The 23266-nt window shown below is 34.8% G+C and overlaps 1 protein-coding gene across 2 annotated transcripts in view; it reads left to right on the top strand.

Moving 5' to 3' along the window:
* The window catches only part of LOC118198461 (acetylcholine receptor subunit beta-like 1), a 316357-nt gene that overhangs the window by 272173 nt on the left and 20918 nt on the right, over positions 1-23266 (top strand). For both annotated transcript variants that reach the window (XM_085820139.1, XM_035370142.2), the window contains exons 3-5: positions 5048-5092; positions 19348-19457; positions 21794-22100. In XM_085820139.1, coding sequence (XP_085676265.1) covers positions 5048-5092; positions 19348-19457; positions 21794-22100 — 462 coding nt within the window. The remainder of the gene's footprint in view (positions 1-5047; positions 5093-19347; positions 19458-21793; positions 22101-23266) is intronic.

Genomic DNA, 23266 nt, shown 5'->3' on the forward strand with positions numbered 1-23266 from the left:
AAGTTCTCTTGGCATAGATGCTAACACCTCCTCCTCTACAGCTGGTACGATCACATCTATATCGACGATAGTTGGGGATTTTTAATTTATGGCATAACTGAGCATGGCTTTCCGTCACAGCTGCGATGCCAATTTTATGCTCTTGAATAAAATTTTGTAGCTCATGAATTTTACTAAGGAGCCCATTGGCATTGCGAACACAGAAACGTATAGGACAGCACGATTTTAAAATATTATCCATGTACGGTTGTTTCTGCAGTGGAGTCTGGAAGTGTTTTTTTCGTGTTCATGATTTAAATGCTTGAGTAGCAGATTCCTTAATAATTATTTCAGATTTCTCAACAGATTGAAAAAAAATTTGAAAGTTACTTATCATATTCTTCACCTCGTCGACAGACTCAGGGGCTAGTCCTGTGGATAGTGATACGATTTGTTGTTGATAAATCTGTCGATAATTTTGCTGCGGGGAAGTTGAGGCAGTTTTGTGTCTTGGAAACGTTTCACACCCACGAAAATTTGTAGCGTGTTCTTCTTTTCCATAGTTTACACATGTCGGCGGTGCAATTTTATCTTTCGTGCATTTAAAGGATTCATCAGCTTGTCCACACTTTACACAACAGGGCCTATAGTGGCAGTTTGCCTGTGAGTGGTGGATGGACCTGACGACATAGACAATATAATTTTAAAGTAAATTTTGAAAACCAATAGAAATATCATAAAGTCTTTTGTTAGTTCATGTTGGAAAACTGCCACTTTTCCTACTATACTAAAACAAGCCGAAGTAGTTCTCTTCTTAAAGAAAAACAAGCCTCAGGATAATCCTCTATCATATCGACCAATATGCCTGTTACCTGGTTTGGGAAAGCTTCTAGAAAAATTAATACTATCAAGACTACAATACCACCTGCATATTAACAAAGTCATTCACCCATATCAGTTTGGTTTCATTGTTAATAAATCAGTAGACCATGCTTTCCAGAAATTACATCAAATATTACAAATAAACAGAAATCAAAATAAACATTCTTTAATAATATCATTAGACATTCAAGCAGCTTTTGACTTTATACGTTGGACAGATGCAATACAAATCCTTAAATTCTTCCATTGTCCAAATAAAATATTCCTATTATTAAACGATTACTTCTATAACAGAGCTCTACAATATACATCAAACAGTGGAGTCAAATTATATAAAATTACAAGAGGATGCCCACAAGGATCTTGTTTGAGTCCAGTTATTTGGAATTTAATAGCAAATGAAATATTGAAAAATTTTGACAATATCCTTCACACGCACAACAAGCATATGCAGATGATTTCCTACTAATAGTCCAAGGCAATAGTCGCAAAGATATAGAAGATAATTCCAAACAATCCCTACAAATCTTTAAACAATGGGCAAATAAATTTCAGTTAAAAATATCAATTCTCAAGAGTAAAGCTCTTTATATACCAAAACAGGGCACCAAGATAACGAACCTTCGAAACCCAATTATCAAAATAGCACAAGATAAAATAGCAACAGTAAATTCACTACTATACCTAGGTATCATGCTTGATAATAGACTTTCATGGCATCAACATATCAAATATATAAAAAATAAACTTCTAATATTATCAAACTCAATAAAAATAACCACAGCAAGAAACTGGGGAATTTCTTCTCAATATCAGAAAATTTGGTATACAACAGTAATAGAAAAGATTCTTCTACACGGCGCTTCTGTTTGGGGCACAGATCTAAATCAACATGAAAAAAGACAACTAACTTCAATACAACGGCTTTTTCTGCTATCAATAACAAAAGCATATAGAACAACACCTACCAGTTCTTTACAAATAATTTCAGGTATTCCACCCATTACTCTGACTTTACAGAAAGAAGCAGTTAAAACAAAAGTTGCACACCTGCGACAAACAAGCACATATAATTCTAATATCTATCATCCAACAGAATATGAAGAACTCAAACAAAATGTAAACTTACATCCAAATAAATTATATTCAGAAAATCTAATAGTAAATTCAAATATAGATCATTTTCAAATTCAAATTTTTACAGATGGATCAAAAACAGAGTTAGGCGTAGGCAGTGCTTATTGCGTTTTCAGAAATAATAATCTTATACAAACCTGGAAAACAAAATTGAATCATACAAATTCAGTATTTCAAGCAGAACTATTGGCTATAAGAGAAGCAATAACATATGCAAAGCAATTCTCAATAACCAGTGTTATAATTTCTGACAGTGCATCAAGTATTCAAGCAATAGCTGGTCATAATCGCTCTCCTTTGGTTCAAGATATACAATATTTGCTCGCATATTTTCCAACTGGACAAAAACCTAAACTACATTGGACACGTGCCCACGTTGGAACATTGGGCAACGAAATGGCAGATAGCTTGGCAAAAGAAGCAGCAAATAGTACTATAACAGCAATAACCTATTTACCAAATCCAATATCACTTTTAAAATCAAGACTTGAACAAGACTTGATTTTACAATGGAAACTCATGTGGTCACAAGATAATACGGGCAGACGAACTTTTATGTTTCTACCAAAACCAACACGAAATTTAGTTACAACAAATAATGCAATAACATATCTTCTAACAGCACATGGACCCTTCATTTCATATCTTTTTCGTTTCGGCTTGTATCATACAGACAACTGTATATGTGTATCAACAGGAACAATAGATCATTACCTGTTTGAATGTACAATCACTAAAGACCTCCACTTTCGTCCTTTCACAAGTGAAAATACCCAAGGATGGTTCAAACAACTACTCAAAAGTAAATATCTCGGCAAAAAACTTCATAATTTAATGGAATATCTCATAGAAAATTGTGATAATCTAAAGGCAGCATAAATTAAGGCATCACAATTCCACATCAGAATTTTTTCGGCATAATTAGCATCACTTCAAGACAGCCCAACTTCAATCAACAAATATGAAACTTACTTCACACTAACTATAAAATTTCTCAAAGCTTTATCAGAACTTACTTCAGACTAATTATTAACTTCAACAGATAAATAAACTTTAACAGACTTATGAACTGTGCACTATAATGAACAGTGAACTATTTATGAATTATTGTAATATAAAATATATTATTGTAATATTATTGTAATAAAATTTTAAATAAACGTGGTCCCACTGAGTGAGCAATAAAGCTGAAAGTCTTCATGGCGGCACAGCTGCTCACCCAGTGGTCTCCTGTCTCTTGTGAGTGGTGGAACCTTGGCAGCGATAGCACTACAAGGGTGCCACACGTCCTCTGTAGCTTTGGATTTGGTGTTTCAAGTCGAGTATAAAATGCTCATGGTAAATGGCCTTGCTACGTTCAATACGGGCTAGGGCGGCGAGAAAGATGGGGAGGATGATGATCTCACCGTTTCGTCGTCTTGGTAATAGATTTATTCGGATGATGGAATAGCCTTTAAAAATTAAATGATCAGCAATATCCTCAGTTTTTTATATATGCAGGCAAGCTGCGTATAACAGCTTTGATATTTTTGCTTTCAGGCAGTTTATAACTGTGGAACAGGATTCCTTCATCACGAAGTCTTTTTACAACTTGGCGATAAATGGTCGACAGTTTGGCTCGTAGTTTAATTCCATTCTGTATCTGCTGTCCAAATCAGCCATGTAGCGAGAAATCAGGTTGTGTTAAGAACTCACGAATTTGCATCCAGGTTTTCCGTGGTCCTTTACCATAATTGGGGAAGGTTTATGTCCTGATTGGTTGACTGTTGAGCTGGTTCAGCGTCTGTGAGGGTTCTATCCATATTTTCTGCTGGCGTAGACATCATAACTATAGGATTCACGTTTGATGAATCAAAGGTTGTAGTTGTTGCTTGCGATAGAGCAGGCTTCCGGATTGGTTGTTTACGTGGCCTCAGTGTGATGTCTCCTCTAGGGCCGCCATCGTCAAATTCCGAACTATTATCCAGTGCTTTGTATTTTGCCAATGCAGCGTTAATGCAGAACATGATTAAGAAGCTTTCCTACATACCAGTGAAAATGGGCGGAGCACCGTCCGGTTACAAAATATAATCATCATAATTGGTGTTCAGCTAGAGTAACAACCAGGTTCCCAACATGGCTAAAAATGAGTGACAGATTACTATTTCTCGTTTGAAGAAAAAAGGTCCGTGAGCTTTCTCGCGAAACACCGCACAGAAAACGTACACAAAATTCACAGTGCACTGAAACCAAAAATCTGGACACCTCAAAACAAAGCACACAGAAAGCCTTTTCCTGTTGCAGTGCCATCTTGGAAACTGACGCAGCGACTGCGCAGTAAGCACGACAAGCAAACAGCAGGTAGCATATGAGAAACTTCGGCAGTTTCCTACGCTTTCGGTGTAAGTTTTACCATCGATTTGTTATTAATTTTTAAAACTACACCATTCATTTATAAACACCTTGTAAATTGTCTTTCATCGCGTCGGGGAATTGTTTTCGCACTTTTGAAATAATTTAAGAGTTAAATTTAGATATTTTATAATAGCGATTATAAAATTTACAATTTGGAACAGTGGTTTTGTTCAGAAATGCGTAAAAGATGAAACGCGATCCAAACGAATTTTTACGAACGATTTTATAGAGGGATTTCAATTCCCTTTGAAAAACCGCGTCTTTCTGTGGAATCAACAATTATTTACGATCTGAATTTTCTTCTAATTTCCTAGGTGGTAATCTAATTGTATATACATTGGCTATTAAAATTGATAATTTTTTAATCTTAGCAGCGATTGTGAAAGATTTTACTTTTGTTTTTAAGTCTATAAGGTATTTCTCCCACTTCTCTAGCGTGCCTTCGTGGTGTAACGGTAGCACGCTGGGCCGGTATTCCAGAGGTCCGTGGTCCGATTCCCGGCGAAGGCGGTTGCATATTTTTTCATCTCTTCAGCTTCCAAAAAATCCTAATGACTCTACAAGTCCTTTTTAAATAAAGTTTGAAATTCCTTAATTTAAAATTTTTTTCTTCTTCTTTTTCTTAATATATATATATATATATTCTCTATTTCAGAATGAAAAAAATCAGATCATGACGTCCAATGTGTGGCTACAGTTGGTAAGTTCACGTGTAATTGTATCTTACTCTTTTATATTACTCTTTATCTTATTCTTCATTTTAGTCTTGTGTCTTATTTTCTATCTATAAGGGCTATTTTTGTGTGAATGTACAATTTTAATTATTTCAGATTATTAATCGTTTCATTTCAGTATTTTTTGAATTAATTGTGTTTCTTTTATTTTAGTCTTTTGTCTTATTTTTTAATTTTATTCTTAGTTTTTAATCTTATTTTCTCTCTACACGGGCATTTTATATGTGAACATATTACGTTAATTATGTCAAAATATTAGTTGTTTTATTTCAATATCTTTTATATTAATTGTGTTTTCCTTTACCTTACTCTTTATCTTAGCCTTTTACCTTATTCTATATGCAGAAATAGCATAGCAAAATTTACATATTTTTTTCACTGTTCTCAGAGTTATATTTTAAAGTGTTACAAGACACTATATTTTGAAGTTAGATGTGTGAAATATTTTGGCTACAAATAGGGGCCGCTTAATGAAATGAAGTTTGTCCACTTCTGTTTGAGTAACATTTAACGAGAAGAAAAATATATCCTCCAAAGCAGCCATGGAATTTAACGTATTTAAAAGAAATATAACCAGAAAGATATAAAAAGGTACATTAGGAATGTAAATGCAAAAGTTCATTTCATAATTTTCTGAAAAAATAATTACTCGAATAATTATTGATGATTATTGCATAAATAATAACAATGATTTAAGGAATAACACTAACAATAATAATAATGTACACTAATTACTACTAAATTTACATATACACTAATTATTATTATTAAAATTATTACATTATTGTTGTTAGTTAAGATAATAAAAATTAATATCTTAACTAACAGTAATAATGTAATAATTAACACTTGCAATAACAAAATAGTTTTCCAAAGTTCTAATTAATTCTAAATTAGTTCTAATTAATAACAGTTAATTATACCTTGTATTAATAGTTTATTATCTTTAAATAACTACTACTACTAATAATAATTTCAACATTTATAATATTAAATTATATACTGTTAGTTAAACGTTTGCGTTGTATATGCATTATATTAGCAGTTTATATACTACTAATAACTACACTAGTTATAATAATTAAACTCTTCTGTTTCTCAGTAAGCGACGCTTAATGTGATCACGTTTATTTTAATAACATTAAACAATCACCAAAAACAGTCTTCTAAATAACATTGGAATTTTATTAACTTGATATAAATATAACAAGAAACATATAAAATAAGTACCTTTAGACAATTTAAATTAGAAAAATGCAAAAATTTGCTTTTGAACAGTTCATAATATCTTTGACACAATAGTTCATTTAAGAACAGTTCGGAACATATCTCGAAATTATTTGACCAATGCTGTACCACTAATGTTAATACCCAGAGGGCATCTCTCACTGAAAGAGAACGAACCTATGTAAAATTAGTAAAAGAACTTTAAAAAGAAATGACATTATAAGGAAATATATTAAAGCTCTATCTTCAAATTTGAAGAAAAATTTGAATTCAAACTTTTAAAAATTACATTTCGCTATTTTTGTTGCTCTAACATCGATGACATTGGTAGAAGTCAAATGGATCGCTCCAGCTGCTGTTACGTATACAGCACATAATGATTTTTTAAATGCAAAATGTACATTTCTAGTTCTTAAATATTTCTGAGATGACTTTTATTTAGAAAACGCTTCTCCTAAGTATCAACACTTACAATAATAGAGAGGAAAGTTTGCACTGGTATTAAAATATTTGAAACTTTGTTCCGGAAATTTGGAATAAACTGCAAAAATTCAAAAGAACCGATTTTTCACATCCCTGTTAACTTAACAATAATAGAAATAAAACTTTGAAATACTTTTCTGTGATATTTGTAAGTTGCATTCAGAAGCTCCGACGATGTAAGGGAAGCTATAAGCAAAGTTTGTTGTGTTGGTGTTGTGACTTAATTCACTTGTCTGACAATAACATCAAAAACAACCCACGAATCTCATCTTCACAAGGAGAGCAAGATTGTGCCTGTCGTTGGCAAGAGCCTTGAGGACCCTGCAGGTGACAGTACGACTTCGCTGAGTTTCTTACCCAATTTTGATGGAGAACACACCAGGGGGACGGGTCACAGGTTCTCCCACCCATATTCCGCTACCATAAACCTCTCGAGAGGATTTTCGGCTCAACGTATATTTAGAGTGACCTATGCCGCAAAGACGCTATACATTTGCAAACATCCATTCTTTCTCCAGGATTCGGATCCGGACCCTTAGGTGCCGCAGTAGACTCCCCTAACCAGACTACTGTCTGGGCGGCCCAACGTTTGTAACTATTGAAATAAAATAGTGATTTGTTACTAATCAAACTAACTACTTATCAAATGGTGATTTGTTAATTTTCACGGCTTCGGCGTTAAACCGTCAAATTATGTAAAAAACGATACATTCACGAATTTGACAAACCGCGTAGCATTTTCTTAATTTAAACACTGTAAAAAAATGTCAGATTTTAATTTACTGAAAAATAAGGAAGACACCTATAGCTTTTACAGAAAAAAATATATCTTACTTCGTAATCGAATATCTCTAGATAGCCACGAACTGAAACTCTATATGAACGATAGTTTGCACAGGTGTAACATGAAATGTTGTAAATAAAAAAACGTGCATTCTATCCGATAACTGGTTTCCAGAATATCATTCCTAACAGTACTGTGTTTCATCTACTGCTGGGCCGAGAAAATAACGTCACTTAAGGGGTGCGACAGACAGCTTAACATGTTTCAAAATAGATTGGAACAATTTATGAGAGAGGTTGTTCACTAGATTTACTTCAACAACCATTACTTTCTTGTTCCTTCTTGTTCCATTTCTCATTCTTAAATCTAAATAATAATAATAATAATAATTAAAAAAAAAAAAAAAAAAAAAAATCTGAAATGTTTCAGATTTTAAATTACGTCTAAAGGGGCGTTTTTTAACGCTTTGTGTGTTACCTTTCTTTATTAAATATCATGTTCCTCGCACTTAAACCATAAGATCCAGTGCAACAGCAATATCGCAAAATAGTTTTAAAACGAGCATATCTTTAGAATTTCCGATACAGAGACTCACGCGCTGGAGATAAAAATGTTTTTTCTGCACAACGTTGCCATTGCTCGCTTTGAAATCCTTGAGTTTGTTAATCAAAAATTCGTCAAAGTTTTAAAAAATAGGAAATCGATCATAAAACAAATTTCAAATTTCAAATTTGGTCTTCCACATGCTCATATTCGTTGGAGGATTACGTTATTCAAAATTCGATGACTCTATGTACCGTTGTTTTATCACAATACGAGAAATATACATACATTTATGCAGATTTTTCATTATTTAATTTCTTCAAATATAATGCAGGACTCTAACATTTTGTGGCAACAGTTTGAAAAGTGAACCGACATTTATGAGTCCGACGCAAAATGCCAAAACGAAACTAATAGTCCTTCGGGATTCAAATCCCTTTGGACTAATAATAATAATAATAATAATAATAATAATAATAATAATAATAATAATAATAATAATAATAATAATAATAATAATAATAATAATAATAATAATAATAATAATAATAATAATAACAATAATAATAATAATGTTTACAAAGCATTTACACTCTGCACAGGAAAAATGGGCAGTTCTACTGGGTGATTGACAAAATTTAATTTGCTTTTATTCATGTCTCGAAAGCGCAACTTAGGATATACATTAGATTTATAAACAACATTGTTCTAACGTAGTTAAATTTCATCAATCGGCCCAGTATGAACGATACTGGGCCGAAGATATAAAAAAGTTCACCTCCTTTTATTTTTTAAATGTTTTGTACTTTTCTTATGAAGATCGTCATCCTCTTAAGATGACCCCTTTTGGAAGGGCTCAGAATGTTGTTAAATTATTAGACTGAGCATTAATGGTGTACTCTAAAGTGGCAATTTCTACTTCTTTAAGGTTGCAACATGTTTAAACTTGTTTAGCATAATGAATAGATTTTGCTAAATGTTTAACTCTGATTGACACATGCCGCATTTGCCTACAATTTGTATAAATAACCAACTTAAATAAATTTTCCATAATATACGCTGAGAAGTATTTTTATATTAAAAATGTGCATGCTATTTATTAATACAACGGCCAGAGTAATGATTTAGGAAATAAATCATATTTCGGGTCTTGTTAAAATAAAAAACTTTATTTAAAAAAATAGCACAAAGTATAAGCAAATTTTGTTATGAATACTGTATTTTGAATATATTCAATGACTGATAATCCCACAGCGCTGATTTCTGCAAAAAGCAAAAATATTATTGTTTTATTCTTTATTTTCTTTTTTAAACATCATAGTTTTTCCTCTCACCTATCTTCCAAAGAAAACTCAGATGACATATATATGAATTTTTAATTAACGATTTAAAGTATAAGACATAAGGAAAAATAAAATATGCTTCTGAATGGCACTTTACATTAATTACACTGGAAAAGAGCAAAAATAAAATACAAATTCCACTACGGGAAATATTTTTACGTAACGAAGAAAATAGAGTTGTTTGTATTTATTATCATGAATTGAATAGCAATAATGATTGTATTAGTAGAAAATAATAGGTGGATAATTACATACTGGATTGTTTTAAAATTGCATTTTAAAAGTAAATACAAAGGGACTATACAAAGAAAATTATTCAGAAAACTAGAAGTGCTTTTAAAATATGAATTAGCATGATTTACTTTATCATAAATCACATCAAAATCAAGGAAAGGAGGCGGGAATAAACTTTCATATCAGTCATTTTTGGTAAAATATGAGCAATTAAATATGCTGTACGTTTAGTACAGTTTGTCATTTCAGGCAAAAAGAATTTACAATTAACTTTTTCATCGCATTAGGAAACATCAAGAAAAACAACGCATATAATTTAAATGCAAGTTTAATTTACTTTTTTTATCATACAGCTTAAAACTATCAGTTGTTACTTGAAAATTGGACATTAAAAAATAGTGGCTCTATTAACTGACATTTAAAAATCACCCGAATTTTCATTTCCTAAACATTTTTAAGAATGTATGCAAACATAATTAAAGCTAGCCAAAGTAATGCAAATTTCTAAATGTATAAAGATCCGAAAATATAGGTATTGTCGTGAGTTATGGGATGGTTGATGTTTCTTTAAATAAGAATCCAGACAAGCAAGAAGAAATGAACAATTGTTAAGAAATTAACTTCAGTCAATAACAGGCACAACACTCTAACAGCTCGAAATGATTCGTGGGCAACACGAATATTTTGCAATTCCTCCTTAGCGCAAGCAATATATCATTAAGTTCCTCAAGGATACTCTCAGGATAACCCTAACCCGTAGTTCACTAACGCTATAAGTCTCGCAGCTGATTCGGAATTGAATCACAACTGAACGCTTTAACGTTACCGTTACTGTCAATTGATGGTAGGACAGGCATACAACCGTGATGGATTTGACTTGTAACTGGATGGCTGAAAGCCTTTGGCGAGTGTAAAGAAATAAGCGCAGAGCGCCGCCGCTATATGGTGAGAAAAATATGATACGAAAAATATAATACGATAGGATTTAGAGATTTTATTAAATTCAAAATGAGATCGTAAGTGCTAGCAAAAGCATTAAAATTATTAGAAGAAAAAAATGTAAAACAGCTTCAAAACATCAGAAATTGATTTCAGTATGAAGGACCTTAAAGAAAAATTAAATTTCAGAAGGCTAAAATTACATAAGGGTATGCTAGGGCTAACGTGATAAAGAAAAAGCATAAATTTCTAATAAACAACAACTTACCTGTTCCTGGGGATAAACGTTCGCTGTAAGAATCCATTAAAAGCGTCGCAGCGCAGTGCTACTACGCTACTCTTTCTGAGATAAGAGCTGCCGAGAAGACATGATAAGCTGTTCCAGTGATGCGTGGAAATGCAATTTATTCGATCATCTCTTCTAGTATGTGCAAGATTTGAAAGCATAAATTTAGTTTGCTCCCAGGATTTTTCTTTGTTTTAAAATCTGCAACCAGATTTAGTAATTTTTTTAAGGGTGGCAAAAATTCCTGGTTTTTCTTCACTGTTTTTCATTTGATTTGTGGTAAAGTTCAACGTAAGTTTTCTTCGAATTTCTTTGAGGAGGGTTGGGATTTTCCTCTTTATCAGTTTTCTGCGTCTATGGCAGACGTGAGAAATCTCCTACTAGATAGACTGCGGTTATTCTTGGATATTGGATAGTTTCTTTTGGGTTGATTTGTTTTGACGAATTTTTGAGTTTATTTTTCGTACTCTTCACATCCTTGATATAAACGTACGTGCTCTTTCGATCAGAATATATATTTTAGTTTCTCTCTTTTTTTTTTTTGCATCTTGCATTCATATATGAAATGCCCTTAGAGCATTTGACACATCTTGGGGGGGGGGCTAAGACAGCTAAACATATGCTTTAATTCTCCGACCCTTATTTATACCTTGCAGCAGAGGCTCTGGAAATTTCTGAAAGATTCCGTCATAGGGCTACTTTGAAATTGCCTATATCTCGAGTTTTAAATGAGCAATCTTTACAATTCCAAAGCCACTGCAGTAGGAATCAACAAATAAATACTCAAATACAAGAACAAATTAGATGTAATACAAAATACACCATGAAATTACTAAACCTTATAACTAAATAAAGCAATGGAAAATTTTACAACAATGCAGAAAATGAAAAATACAATAAAAGGATTAAAAATATTTATAAATATTTTCGACAGAATTTATTAAAATTCTTACTTCAGAAATGCTAATTTTTAAATGTTTTATTCGACGGAGTCCATTATCACTCCACAATAAAACGAAAATTTTTAAGGTTTATTTTCGACGGGACGAGAATTAAAGTGTGATATTATCTAATGCTCAGTTTAGCTTATTATAACATACAATGTTTGTTTTCTTAAGAGTCCTGTAATAAGTTGTAGAGCTAAGCATTACTTAGAAATTTCTCTTCTTAGCTGCTGCAAAATTTTACATTTTGTAAATTTTTACTTATGCGTGTGCCGTGACCACCCTAGTTTTAATGTAAAAGTGATAAAATGTTCATTCCTGACAGAAAATATTCAATCAGGGCTATTTCAAAGCTATTTTATGCGCAGACATCTTGAAATACCTTCTTTGTGATCCTGCATAAGAGCTTTGGGTTACATGGATATTCTCGCAGCAAGTGATCTACCGAGACGTATCTATAATCATGTGATTCACCCTGTATTTCTCGGTTATGTTCATTCCCAGTTGAGATGTTTTTTGAAAATCGTTCTATATTAGCCTATTTGATATTAATTTTATTCAGCGTCAACGTAGAGTCCGAAAGGTCGATAGCAAATCACTCGACTGTGAAACAGGTGTAAACAGATATCACGGTTAAGATATCTGTATTTGTCATTTCGGTGAAAAGAACGGACAAAAGCAGAAGCATCTACACGCAGAAGACGGTTTTGGATCTGCCTGTCAAAATTAGACCTTACAGACCGGATCCCAGATGTATGAAATATAGTCCACCTCACCTGACCTATACATGTACTCTCCCTAAAGAAAGGACATGCGTCCACTGTAGGCTCGATGACGTGGCCTAATCGGATAAATGTGAATTCTACCCCAAAATTCGTGTCAAGAAGGAAAAGGAAAAGCTTCCACGGATCCCTCCCGCTGACAATGATACTCAGTAACATCCCAGCACCCAAACAATACGTCGCTGCCCATGCGAAGTGTTCGCTCCAATATAAACAGCCTAAAACTCTTAAAACCCTGAAGATAACTTAAATGCGGACGAAAGAAGAAATAATTTTATATCTTGGCAACAAACAAGAAGATTAATATCTCTAAGGAAAAGCTTTTGCTTGCACCTAATGTTGTATGTAGATATGACTCCTGGAGCACAAGTTTAAAATGATACTTCATGGTAAGAGGAATTCTGGAAATTACTTGACGATCTTTTAAAGGTGATGCGTTAAAATACTATTACTTTAACATAGTGCAGTTCGCTCGATATTTGAATAGATAGATAGCTTAAGACTTTAAACTTTGTTTAGCACTGCTTAGGTAAACCATTAATGATAATGGCGATGACGCCTTATACGTAAAACAAGATGTTTTCCAAATTTGATCACAATACATTACTACTATTATTATTATCTTGACGTTTGGTTTTTTTGGTCTTATGTGATTCCGGCAAAGCCTCAAGGGCTATCTGCCTAAGGGGAGGGATGACTTTGCGGAGGACTTTCTAAGAGTAACTGGCTCGTATACACGTTACATATGGGGAAAAACACGAAAATACTCATGCAGCCAGCGAGGGTTCAAACCTCGGACCGAACTGCCAGTGTTCAGCGACTTTACGCTCGGTCGCTGGTGGCCTTATTATTATCTTGAAACAGGATCATGTAGATTTCTAAATATTAATCGCAGTTAAATTATTTTGAAGAGTCTGCATCTTGAAAATTGAAACACTGTAAGCAAATAATGAAAACTTTCGAGCATTTGGCTTGCATTAAATATGAGTTAAAAATAGAATCCTCCAAAAAAATTGTTAAAATCGTCACTATAACAGTTTTAATGAAATAGATTAATTCATTTACAGATTTTTGAAAATGTGACTTTTATCCAAGAGGTGAATATTAAGCTATTTGTAGGAAAATGGATTTATTTTACAAACATTTGCCGAATGGAATTACTTACATGGTATTAAAATAAAAGACACGTCTTCCTTAAGAAACTCCTTTCTTTGTTTTTCCTTGTTTTGCTCATAATTTATTCCAGAGTAACTTAAAGTACACGAATTTTACCATACTATGTCCCCCTCTCTGCAATGACTTCCCGTAGATTATAATGAAAGATTGAAAATAGAAATGGTATGATTCTTAAATGTTCTCATTCGGAACACCCGCAGAAGGAAATAAAGCCTGAAATGTACGATTTTTGTTGCCATTTCCGGAAAGCCCGGAATCAACATGTATTAGCCTTTGGTTATGAAAATTATTCATCAAACGAATTTTGTTAATCTTGCTATGGAGCCAACACTCGGATGATAGAATGTCTACAGTAGTGTTACCAAAGTTTTGGCGGGTTTTGTAGTGGGGTCCTTTCTACGGCGGAGAATCTGGAACTGCTTTATAAAGATGCCCAGGCATAATGGAGCATGTAAGTGGAAAAGTTGAAAACCTACATAAAAGGCACCAAGAATTGTCTATAAACTGAAGACCCCTTGAAACGGACCATCCGCACTCTTATGACAGAGCACAGAATAAATTTTAAAGAAAAATGGGAACTCTTCATAAGGGGTGTAATTCGTTATGCCATTGTTTTATTCTGGATTCCTTCTTTCTCTTTCATAAGGGACAAATTTTTCTATGAAATTTATTTCTTGAGAGTTCGTAGTTTGAGACTCAAAATGCAAAATTCGCGCATGTTCAGGTAAACATGTATACATATAGGTGTTAAAGCTGAGATATTACAAACTTCAAGAACAATTAAGGACTCAGAATCACATAGGAATACTGGGTCAGAAGCTCCTTCTTGACGCCGTAGAGGGATTGAACAGACGCGAGTTTTTGAGAACACCCGCACCTATTCAGTCGCCTTCTGCTCTTTCGAAGCTTCATTTCACATTTTTTTGGACATGAAACACAACGAAAAGAAAGAATACAAAAAGGAGGGAAAAAGGTATTTATTACTCACTGTTAGATTAACATAAAAACAAAAGCAACAAAAGTGAAATACAACTCATATTAAAGGAGGTGTGCGAATGGCCTATCCCCACATGTGATGCATGCTTCGCATCTTTCCCTGTCTGGAAGTTTGAACATTGTCATATGTTCCAGAAGTGTCTTGTATTTCCCCGGCAGTTGTAACGATGCGTGTCATAAGGTCTTTGGCGCTCTCAACAGGGGTTTCGCAGACAAAGGCTTTCATATATCTCCAGAAAACGTAATCCATACACGATAGGTCTGAAAATTGGGCAGGCCAACTCACTGGACCACTACGGACCATTCACAGCTCAACTGGTCTACGTTTAACTAGAATGTGAGGTTATTCGCCGCATGGGCTAGGCAGCCAGATATAGTGACCCTAACTCTACAAAGAATAGGACATTCTTCGGAGGGCAATTTCATCTCGACATCCCCCTCCAATGACAAACCTCGAGATGAAAACTGCAGAAGTGCGATCGACTCCCACAGGTACCCCTCCTGTCCAGTATGCTATCACACTGCACGACCTGTTTGGCTGGGAAAGGGAACCATGTCCCCTTTCACAGCCCATATTTGTGGATTTTAGACATGACAGCACTATGAGAATTACTGATAACAATGGGTATACAAAATGACTTCTGACTGTTACGTCGCTTTTTCTGTTATAACGTAAATTTATACCAAATTTCATTAAAATATGTCAGTTCGGTTTTCAGGAATTCGATTTAATGTAAAAATTTTCTTAAATTTGCAGACGACTGCAAATGTATCTCCAAACAAAGATATTATTATTATTTTTTTCTAATGGCGGGCACCTGCCTATGCCGGCGTCGGCCATTCCTAGGACCAGATGCGGTGGTCTCTATTATGGAGGCACCTAATAGGTGGGCCACCTTTGCCTCCTATGGCAGGACAGACAGGTTACATCTGTGCCTTCTCCGGGATTCGAACACGGGCCCTTCGGAATCAAGACATTATTGCTTGTGTAAAAATTCGTAACTGGGCGTATTTACTTTCTGACAAGTACGAAGAAAAGTATATAAACGCTATAGCTTCAAATGGGTGGAAAAGATTTATATTCATTTTAAATTAATTAAGTTATTGTTTTTCTGTTCCGTTATTCCAGTTTTGTATTTACAATACATGCTCAATTGAAATGCACTCGCGGGAGCCTAAAATTACTTCGGGGGTACTAGTGTGGAACGCCTGTGTTGGAGAATTTAAGGCCTACTAGTCTATAACACGTGTAAGAATGTATAAAGAATATGCACACAACATGTACAAGAACATCATCTATATACATATACCTATATCTGTATGTGTATATATCTATATTTATATTTATATCTATATATATGCATGTACGTATGTTTAGACAACGTCAGTAGTAGAAAATAGGGATTGTGCGAGAGCTGAGCAGGGGCGTGGACAATGACGTCACACAGAAGGCGTTGCTAGCGCTGTTACAGCAACGTCGACAATGACCTCACAACGTAGGGCATAGCCAATGACGTCACGAGTTGAGGTGAGTTATTTCAGGCTGCTGGTTAAGTTGTATGTCTCCTGCTGCTTCGGTGAATTTAGTTTTTTTTTTCAAAATCGGCAATGGATCAAGAGGAATTTTGCTGCATCTTAATTTTGGAGATATGAGCATGCTGCCCTCTGTTTAAGAAAAAGACATTTTTACATTTTGGCCACGCCCCTGACGCGCTGACGCAGAATCTCTGCTTTACCACTACTAACATCATCATATCATCAACATGTACAAGAAAATACAAATTGAATATTAATAAATTAGAATAATAAATTAGAATATTAATAAATTAGAAATAATTAGAAATATGGTCACTTGACTAACTCGGCTGTTTTACGCATTGAAGTTCCACGCATCTCAACACGCCATAGTACTGGGTCCTTTGGTATTATAGACTTCTTCCTGCTCAGAAATACCAGTGATCCACTGGATATTTCTGTGCTGGATGAATGTATATGGAATATGTCTTCTTGACATAACCCGGTCAGAATTATCATGGACGTCAGCTATTATATCACACCACACAAGAGAGCCGTTACCACTTACTGGGTGTTTAGGCGAAAGCTCTAAAAATTCATTTTACCTTACCAAAACGACATTCGGAGAGTAACATTGATAGCTTGATTAATGAATTCACGAATGCTATTGCCTCTGCCCGTAAAAATATTTCCAAGGAATTCTCGCAGCCAAATCCTGCTGGAAGTTGGGAGCTAAAACAACTTGTTAAAAGGAGAAATGTAGTAAGAAGGACCTCTCAACGCACCAGACATTCAGATGATAAATCAGGACTCAATAGACTGGATACAGTTAGGTGTCGTTTCAGAACACAAGCACAATTCAACTGGACTAAATAGCTTGAATCACTTTTTACGGATGATTATTCCGTTTGATAAGCAGTTTCTAGGTATAAAAGATGCAACAATAATATTCCGCCCCATAAAAGCCCCGACAGGATTCATTGCACCGAAACTGAGAACGTAGAACTTTTAGCTGTGCACCCGGAATCTAAGTTTTGCATTAACAACATTCACGACGCAACAACAGAACGCACAGTCTCGGACTTTTATGACAGGTATTCAACAAATCCACTCTCAACAACATAGTTTTAGTCCGTCCATCGGAAGTACTTGGCTTCATAAAAAAACTAAACCCAAGAAAAGTCCTGGTATGGACCAAGTGACGAACGAGATGTTGAAGCACTTCCCACTAAAAATGGGTTTTTAATAACCAAAATCTTCAGTTTTGCACTACGATTGCAATATTTTCCATCTGACTAGAAGACCGCGTCTGTTACGCCTATTCTAAGTCGAATAAACCTGCTCTAATCCTGAATCTGTCTACTACCCTGTCTTAGCAAGCTTATGGAAACGGTCATAGTGAAATATGCCCGGTATCAGCGGGAGGAAAAGATAATTATTATTCCCCAACAATCTGGATTTCGGAGTAATCTGTCCATGACGCATCAACTCTACAGGGTAGTCGAGCATATTTCTGAGGGTCTCTAAACCAAGAAGGTTACTGGCGGACTAATTCCTCGATATAGCCAAGACCTTCGATCTTGTCTGGTTGGACGTTTTCATGTATATAAAATCTGGGCTCCCCAGATTACATAGCACACATGATTAAATCCTACCTAATAAGTAGGCACTTTGTCGCTCTCCTTTCTAATACCTACTCCACACGCCGAGATATTTCTGTTGGCGTTCCACAAGGGTTACTTTTAGGACCCACACTATTTAACATGCACTCTGTGCGAGACCTCCACGAGGCTCCAAATGGTCAACTCTAGATAAGGGCGGACGTGGTGCTATTACCGGTTAACTTTAACGGTGGAGGGATGGTGCCCACGTCCTCCGTTACTACTACTACTACTACTAATATTTTACATATATGTGAACGACATTCCTCGTACACCCAGTACTACACTAGCAATGTACGCTAATGATACAGCGATCCTTGCCCAAAATGTATCTGTCAGTAATTCAACGATTTCAAGAGCATTTTCAGGCACTGGAGACCTGGCTAACCCAATGGAAAATGCAAGGGAATGTTAACAAGATAGTTACTGCAATCTTCACCAGAAGCAACATAATTATGAAAAATCTACAGTTTTGTGGATCTGTTCTGCCCTGGGCTGAGCAAGTCACTTATTTTTGGGTGATCCTCACTGATACTCTTTCATGGACCCCGCGCATTACATCTATCAAAACGTTTCGTGTACGTAAAGCTCAACTTTTCTCCCTAATTGCACGAAACAGTGTTTTATCTGTCGACAACAAATTACTCATTTATAAATCCATTATGCCTGCCCGGTTTAGGCGTACTCCTGTAAAACCAGCAGGAAAAAATTACAGACTACTCAAATCTGCGTTCTACAACAGATTACAAATTCTCCCTGGTATGTTAGAGGTAGTAAGAATCATGAGGAACTTAAAATTGTCCAAATCAGAACCTATTTTAACCATATCACAAAAACTTTCATACCAGACCGCGCAATTTATTTAATCCTGTAATATAGTTTCATAATTATGACTAAAGTGGTCCGCGCAATTGCAAAAGACCTATGTCTATTCTCTATTCTGAATGAACAAATTATATGTGAGTAAGATTTTTTGTATATTACGTTTTTGAATTTTCTAAACATGTGTATAGGTATTCTACATCACTATTAGCTCACAGTATTCATACTTGTCATTACCGGTTGGACGGCTTTTAACACTGTCATAAATCCTTCTAAATTCTTATTTTAGGTGGAAAATATTTACATTAGTAAGGATCACAGATTTCTTGTTTTTTCTTTTTTAAGTTATGGCCTTAATCTGCTTTGAAATTTTTAATTCAGTTACAGAAGGGGTAGTGCACTATGCACAGGCACCCTGGTGTCTAACCCCGTTACACAGGAAAAAGAAATATGATTGCAATACATTGATTTTTTTCCCCCCAACAGACTTGGATGGATTATCAGCTGGTATGGGATCCGGCCGACTATGGTGGTATCAACGTCCTCCGACTGCCCCCGGATAAAGTGTGGAAGCCGGATATAGTCCTTTTCAACAAGTGAGTTTCGCTTCTTTTCCTTTGGATTTAGAATGGAATGAAAAATTTAATTTCAAGATTGCACCGAAAGAAAACTTGGAACAAAATAAAACTGCGTAAAAGTAAATAAACAAAACAAAAATCTGCTCAACTGTCAATTTTGTAAAATTTTGAAAGGAGTCAAGAACTTAATTTCAAGATTTCGGTTAAACAAAAGGAAAATAAAACAAAATAACACCACAAAAATATCACTAAACAAAACAAAAATTAAAAAGAAATACAGTTTGATAGCCAATTTTATTTTAAATTTATAAGACATCCGAAATTTAAATTCAAATTGTCATCGAAACAGAAAACAAAGTAAAATAAACCCATGTAAAGTAAATCAATTAAACACAGAAAATCAGCTCAACAGCAAGTTTTCTTTTGAATCAAATTTTGACTTCAGGGTTTAAGGGAAAATAAGAAAAATATAAAAATAAAATAATACCACGTAAAAATAAATAAAGGAAACAAAAACAAAGAAAGAAAATCGCCTCGAATGTCAATCTCCTAAAATTTACAAGGCAGTCTAAATTTCAGGATTTTGCTGAAAAAGAAAGCAAAGCAAAAACACATAAAATCAATAAACAAAACAAAAATAAAATACGAGAAACCGACGCTGGATGGGAATTTAATAATGCATTTTAATGTTCGGCTGTTAAAGTGAACGATTATCTTTTTTCGGCGGGCACGCTCCCATTATCCAGTTACGGTCACAGTTTTCGGGAAACGCTCACCACACCACTTAATTGCGCGCCGTATTTCACGGGAGTATGAAGAAGTGTTTGCAGCAGTGCTAAGAAATTATTTGCAAGTTCTTCCCAGCAATGCAATCACGCTGTCATATTTTAGATTGCTGTATATATATATATATATATGTGTGTGTGTGTGTGTGTAGTCCTGTTTTTCAGCTGCTCAGCGATATACAATTAACTGCAAATTCACGAGACTGCAGATTAATTAAATCTTCTTTAATTAAAAAAAAAGTACATTTTCTTATTGCTGGAAAATGGAAAAAATACTAATGAGAATAAAACAAAACTGTTTATGGAAAGCGCAACAGAAAGAAAATGACTCGGATAAAAACAGATCGTGTTTGTCGTGTGAATTCCGCGAAAAAAACAAAAAATACTAATAGCTTTGTAAACCATTTTGATCTAAATAACATTATTGATGCTCTCTTGTGAATGATTTTCCTTTAATGTTATATATATTTAGTTTGTTAATTCCTGAGGATGTTTATTCATCCAATACGAACAGTGTGTTGTTTTTTGTTCTCAGTACTGATTTAACTTGAACATTGGAATAGACTTTTCTCCAGATTAAATGTTTGAGAATACAGGTAAATTATCAATAGTAATTTTCTGTTAATTACAGTATAGTTTATTCCCCTTTTTTGCGTTTTTTAACTGCCTTCGAATAAAGAATGATTCTGAGTAAACCGAAGAAAGGAAGATGGAAACTTTTATAAAGGAGCTCCGTTATAAAAGTGCCAGCGCTCTTATGCAGGTCGACCAGCTCCCAAAACAGGAAACATTCCTTAGCGTGGCTCGTTAAAAGGTACCAGCACTTTTATAGTATAAATCAGCTCAACAGACGGGAAACTTGCGTATTTCCCCTCAATCACAAAATCCACTTCTTCCACTCTTATTCTGATCATCCCCTGTTGGAAAAGAAGGGCACTTTCATAAAAAGACTGCCCCATTTTGATGGTACCAGTACTCTTATAAAGGTCAAAATATGGGAACTCATTAAGGCGCATCATTATAAAGGTGCCGGTGCTTTTAGAGAATTTGATCACCGTTCTAAACGATGGAAACTTTCCATAAAAGTGTAGATTACAAGGACAGATAGTACAGAGATACTGACAGATCATAAAGAAGACAGATATATGATGAAGTAATAACTATTACAAAGACAAGGTAGGCAAACCAAAGACAAACAGACTAACACATCAAGATGGATTCCAAGAATAGATGCATAGAAATAGATAAATTCAAAAACAGATAATTAAAGACAGATACACTACAAAAACAGATACTTAAAGGTAGATAGATAACAAAGACAGATACGAGGGACAGACAGATTCCAAAGAGAGACAAATGGATTACAAAGACAGTTAAGTAGGAATAGATACATTAAAAAGACGGATATGGAGGGACAGAGAAATTACAAAGAAAACAGAAAAATTACAAAGCGATAACTGTTACAATGTAGATGAATCGAAGACATGCATAAGACAGATAAATTACAAAGAAAAATAAATTTTAAGCATTATAATAATCCAAAGGTTGTTTTCTTGTTTATTTTTGTAGTGCCGACGGAAACTACGAGGTACGCTACAAGTCAAACGTGCTCATCTACCCGAATGGTGGAGTGATGTGGGTTCCCCCCGCCATCTATCAGAGCTCGTGCCGCATCGACGTGACGTATTTCCCCTTCGATCAGCAGAAGTGCGTCATGAAGTTCGGCTCGTGGACTTTCAACGGCGACCAAGTATCGCTAAAGCTGTACAACGACAACGACTGGGTCGACCTCTCAGACTACTGGAAGAGCGGCACCTGGGACATCGTCGAAGTGCCGGCGTTTCTCAACGTCTACAACAACTCCAAGTACGGAAAGGTATGTGGCATATCATGATTCCACTTAGACTAATATGTAAATAAAGCTTGGGAAATCAAAGAAAGCTCTTTGGAGCCCAGGGTCTTTATTGCGCTAGACAATATGACAGTTTAGCTTTATTTTTCTCGTACAAACAGTTACTAAGACAGTAAAAAATCACGCTTATTGAGAGAGCGCATTAAAACAATTAAGGTTAAATAAAGATTGGCTGTAAACACATTTCGCTCATTGAGATGTCCGACTTTAATTTGATCGTAAAAATTACAATTAAACAATATCTCATGTGAACACTGAATGACTTCTTTGTACGGCCTACTGAATTATGCACAGCCGCCCAGACGGTATAGTGGTTAGAGAAGCCTGACTGCGATACCAAAGAGCCCGGGTTCGGATCCCGGAGAAGGCATGGATGTAAAAATTATCTGTCCCTTCATAGGAGGTAACGGTAGCCGCCTATTAGGTGCCTCCACAATAAAATGGTCACCACTTCTGGACTTAGTAGTGGCTAGTGCCGTCTCATTCAATCAATTCAGTTCTCATTTCGCGTCAAGGCAAAAATACATAAAAATTTAAAACATTTTCATTAAAAATTCTAAAAGACAGAAAAACCTATGATTCTAGATATAGTTTAAAAGCAACTTTTACAATTAAAATTAAAGTTTCTACACCAAAACCAGCAATTCAACTAACGGGCAGGAAGACCAAATTTTCGATGCACAAGTTATTGTTTCTGTTCTATTGTGCAAAAAGACATTTATTTTGGTGCACAAACTGACTTAATTCACTATTCTACTAAGATTTTCAAAGCTAAACAAACATCCGCCTCTTCTGGCCTACCCCATCTTAAATTTTTAAATTGTTGACAATTCTACCACTATCACATGCAGATTAACTAAAGGCATAAAACCATAGCCTAAATATAAGAACAAAATAATTAAACCACTTTTAAAGCAAACAATGCACAATTTACTAATACATAAAAGTGAAATCGCTGAGCCGGGTGGGAATACACGTTTGGTGCGGCCGATTGAAAGAGAAAGGGAGGTGCACAACTATATGAACAGCAGCTCCATATACAAAATTTCAGCGTTCTACGACTACTCGTTTTTCAGTTATGCGAAATCGCATCATCTGTACGCACTAAGTGCGTACAGACGTCACGAAAA

The sequence above is a fragment of the Stegodyphus dumicola genome, chromosome 1 (genome assembly GCF_044657685.1).
Source record: "Stegodyphus dumicola isolate Sdum_Otavi_A_Nest chromosome 1, ASM4465768v1".
Taxonomy (NCBI): domain Eukaryota; kingdom Metazoa; phylum Arthropoda; class Arachnida; order Araneae; family Eresidae; genus Stegodyphus; species Stegodyphus dumicola.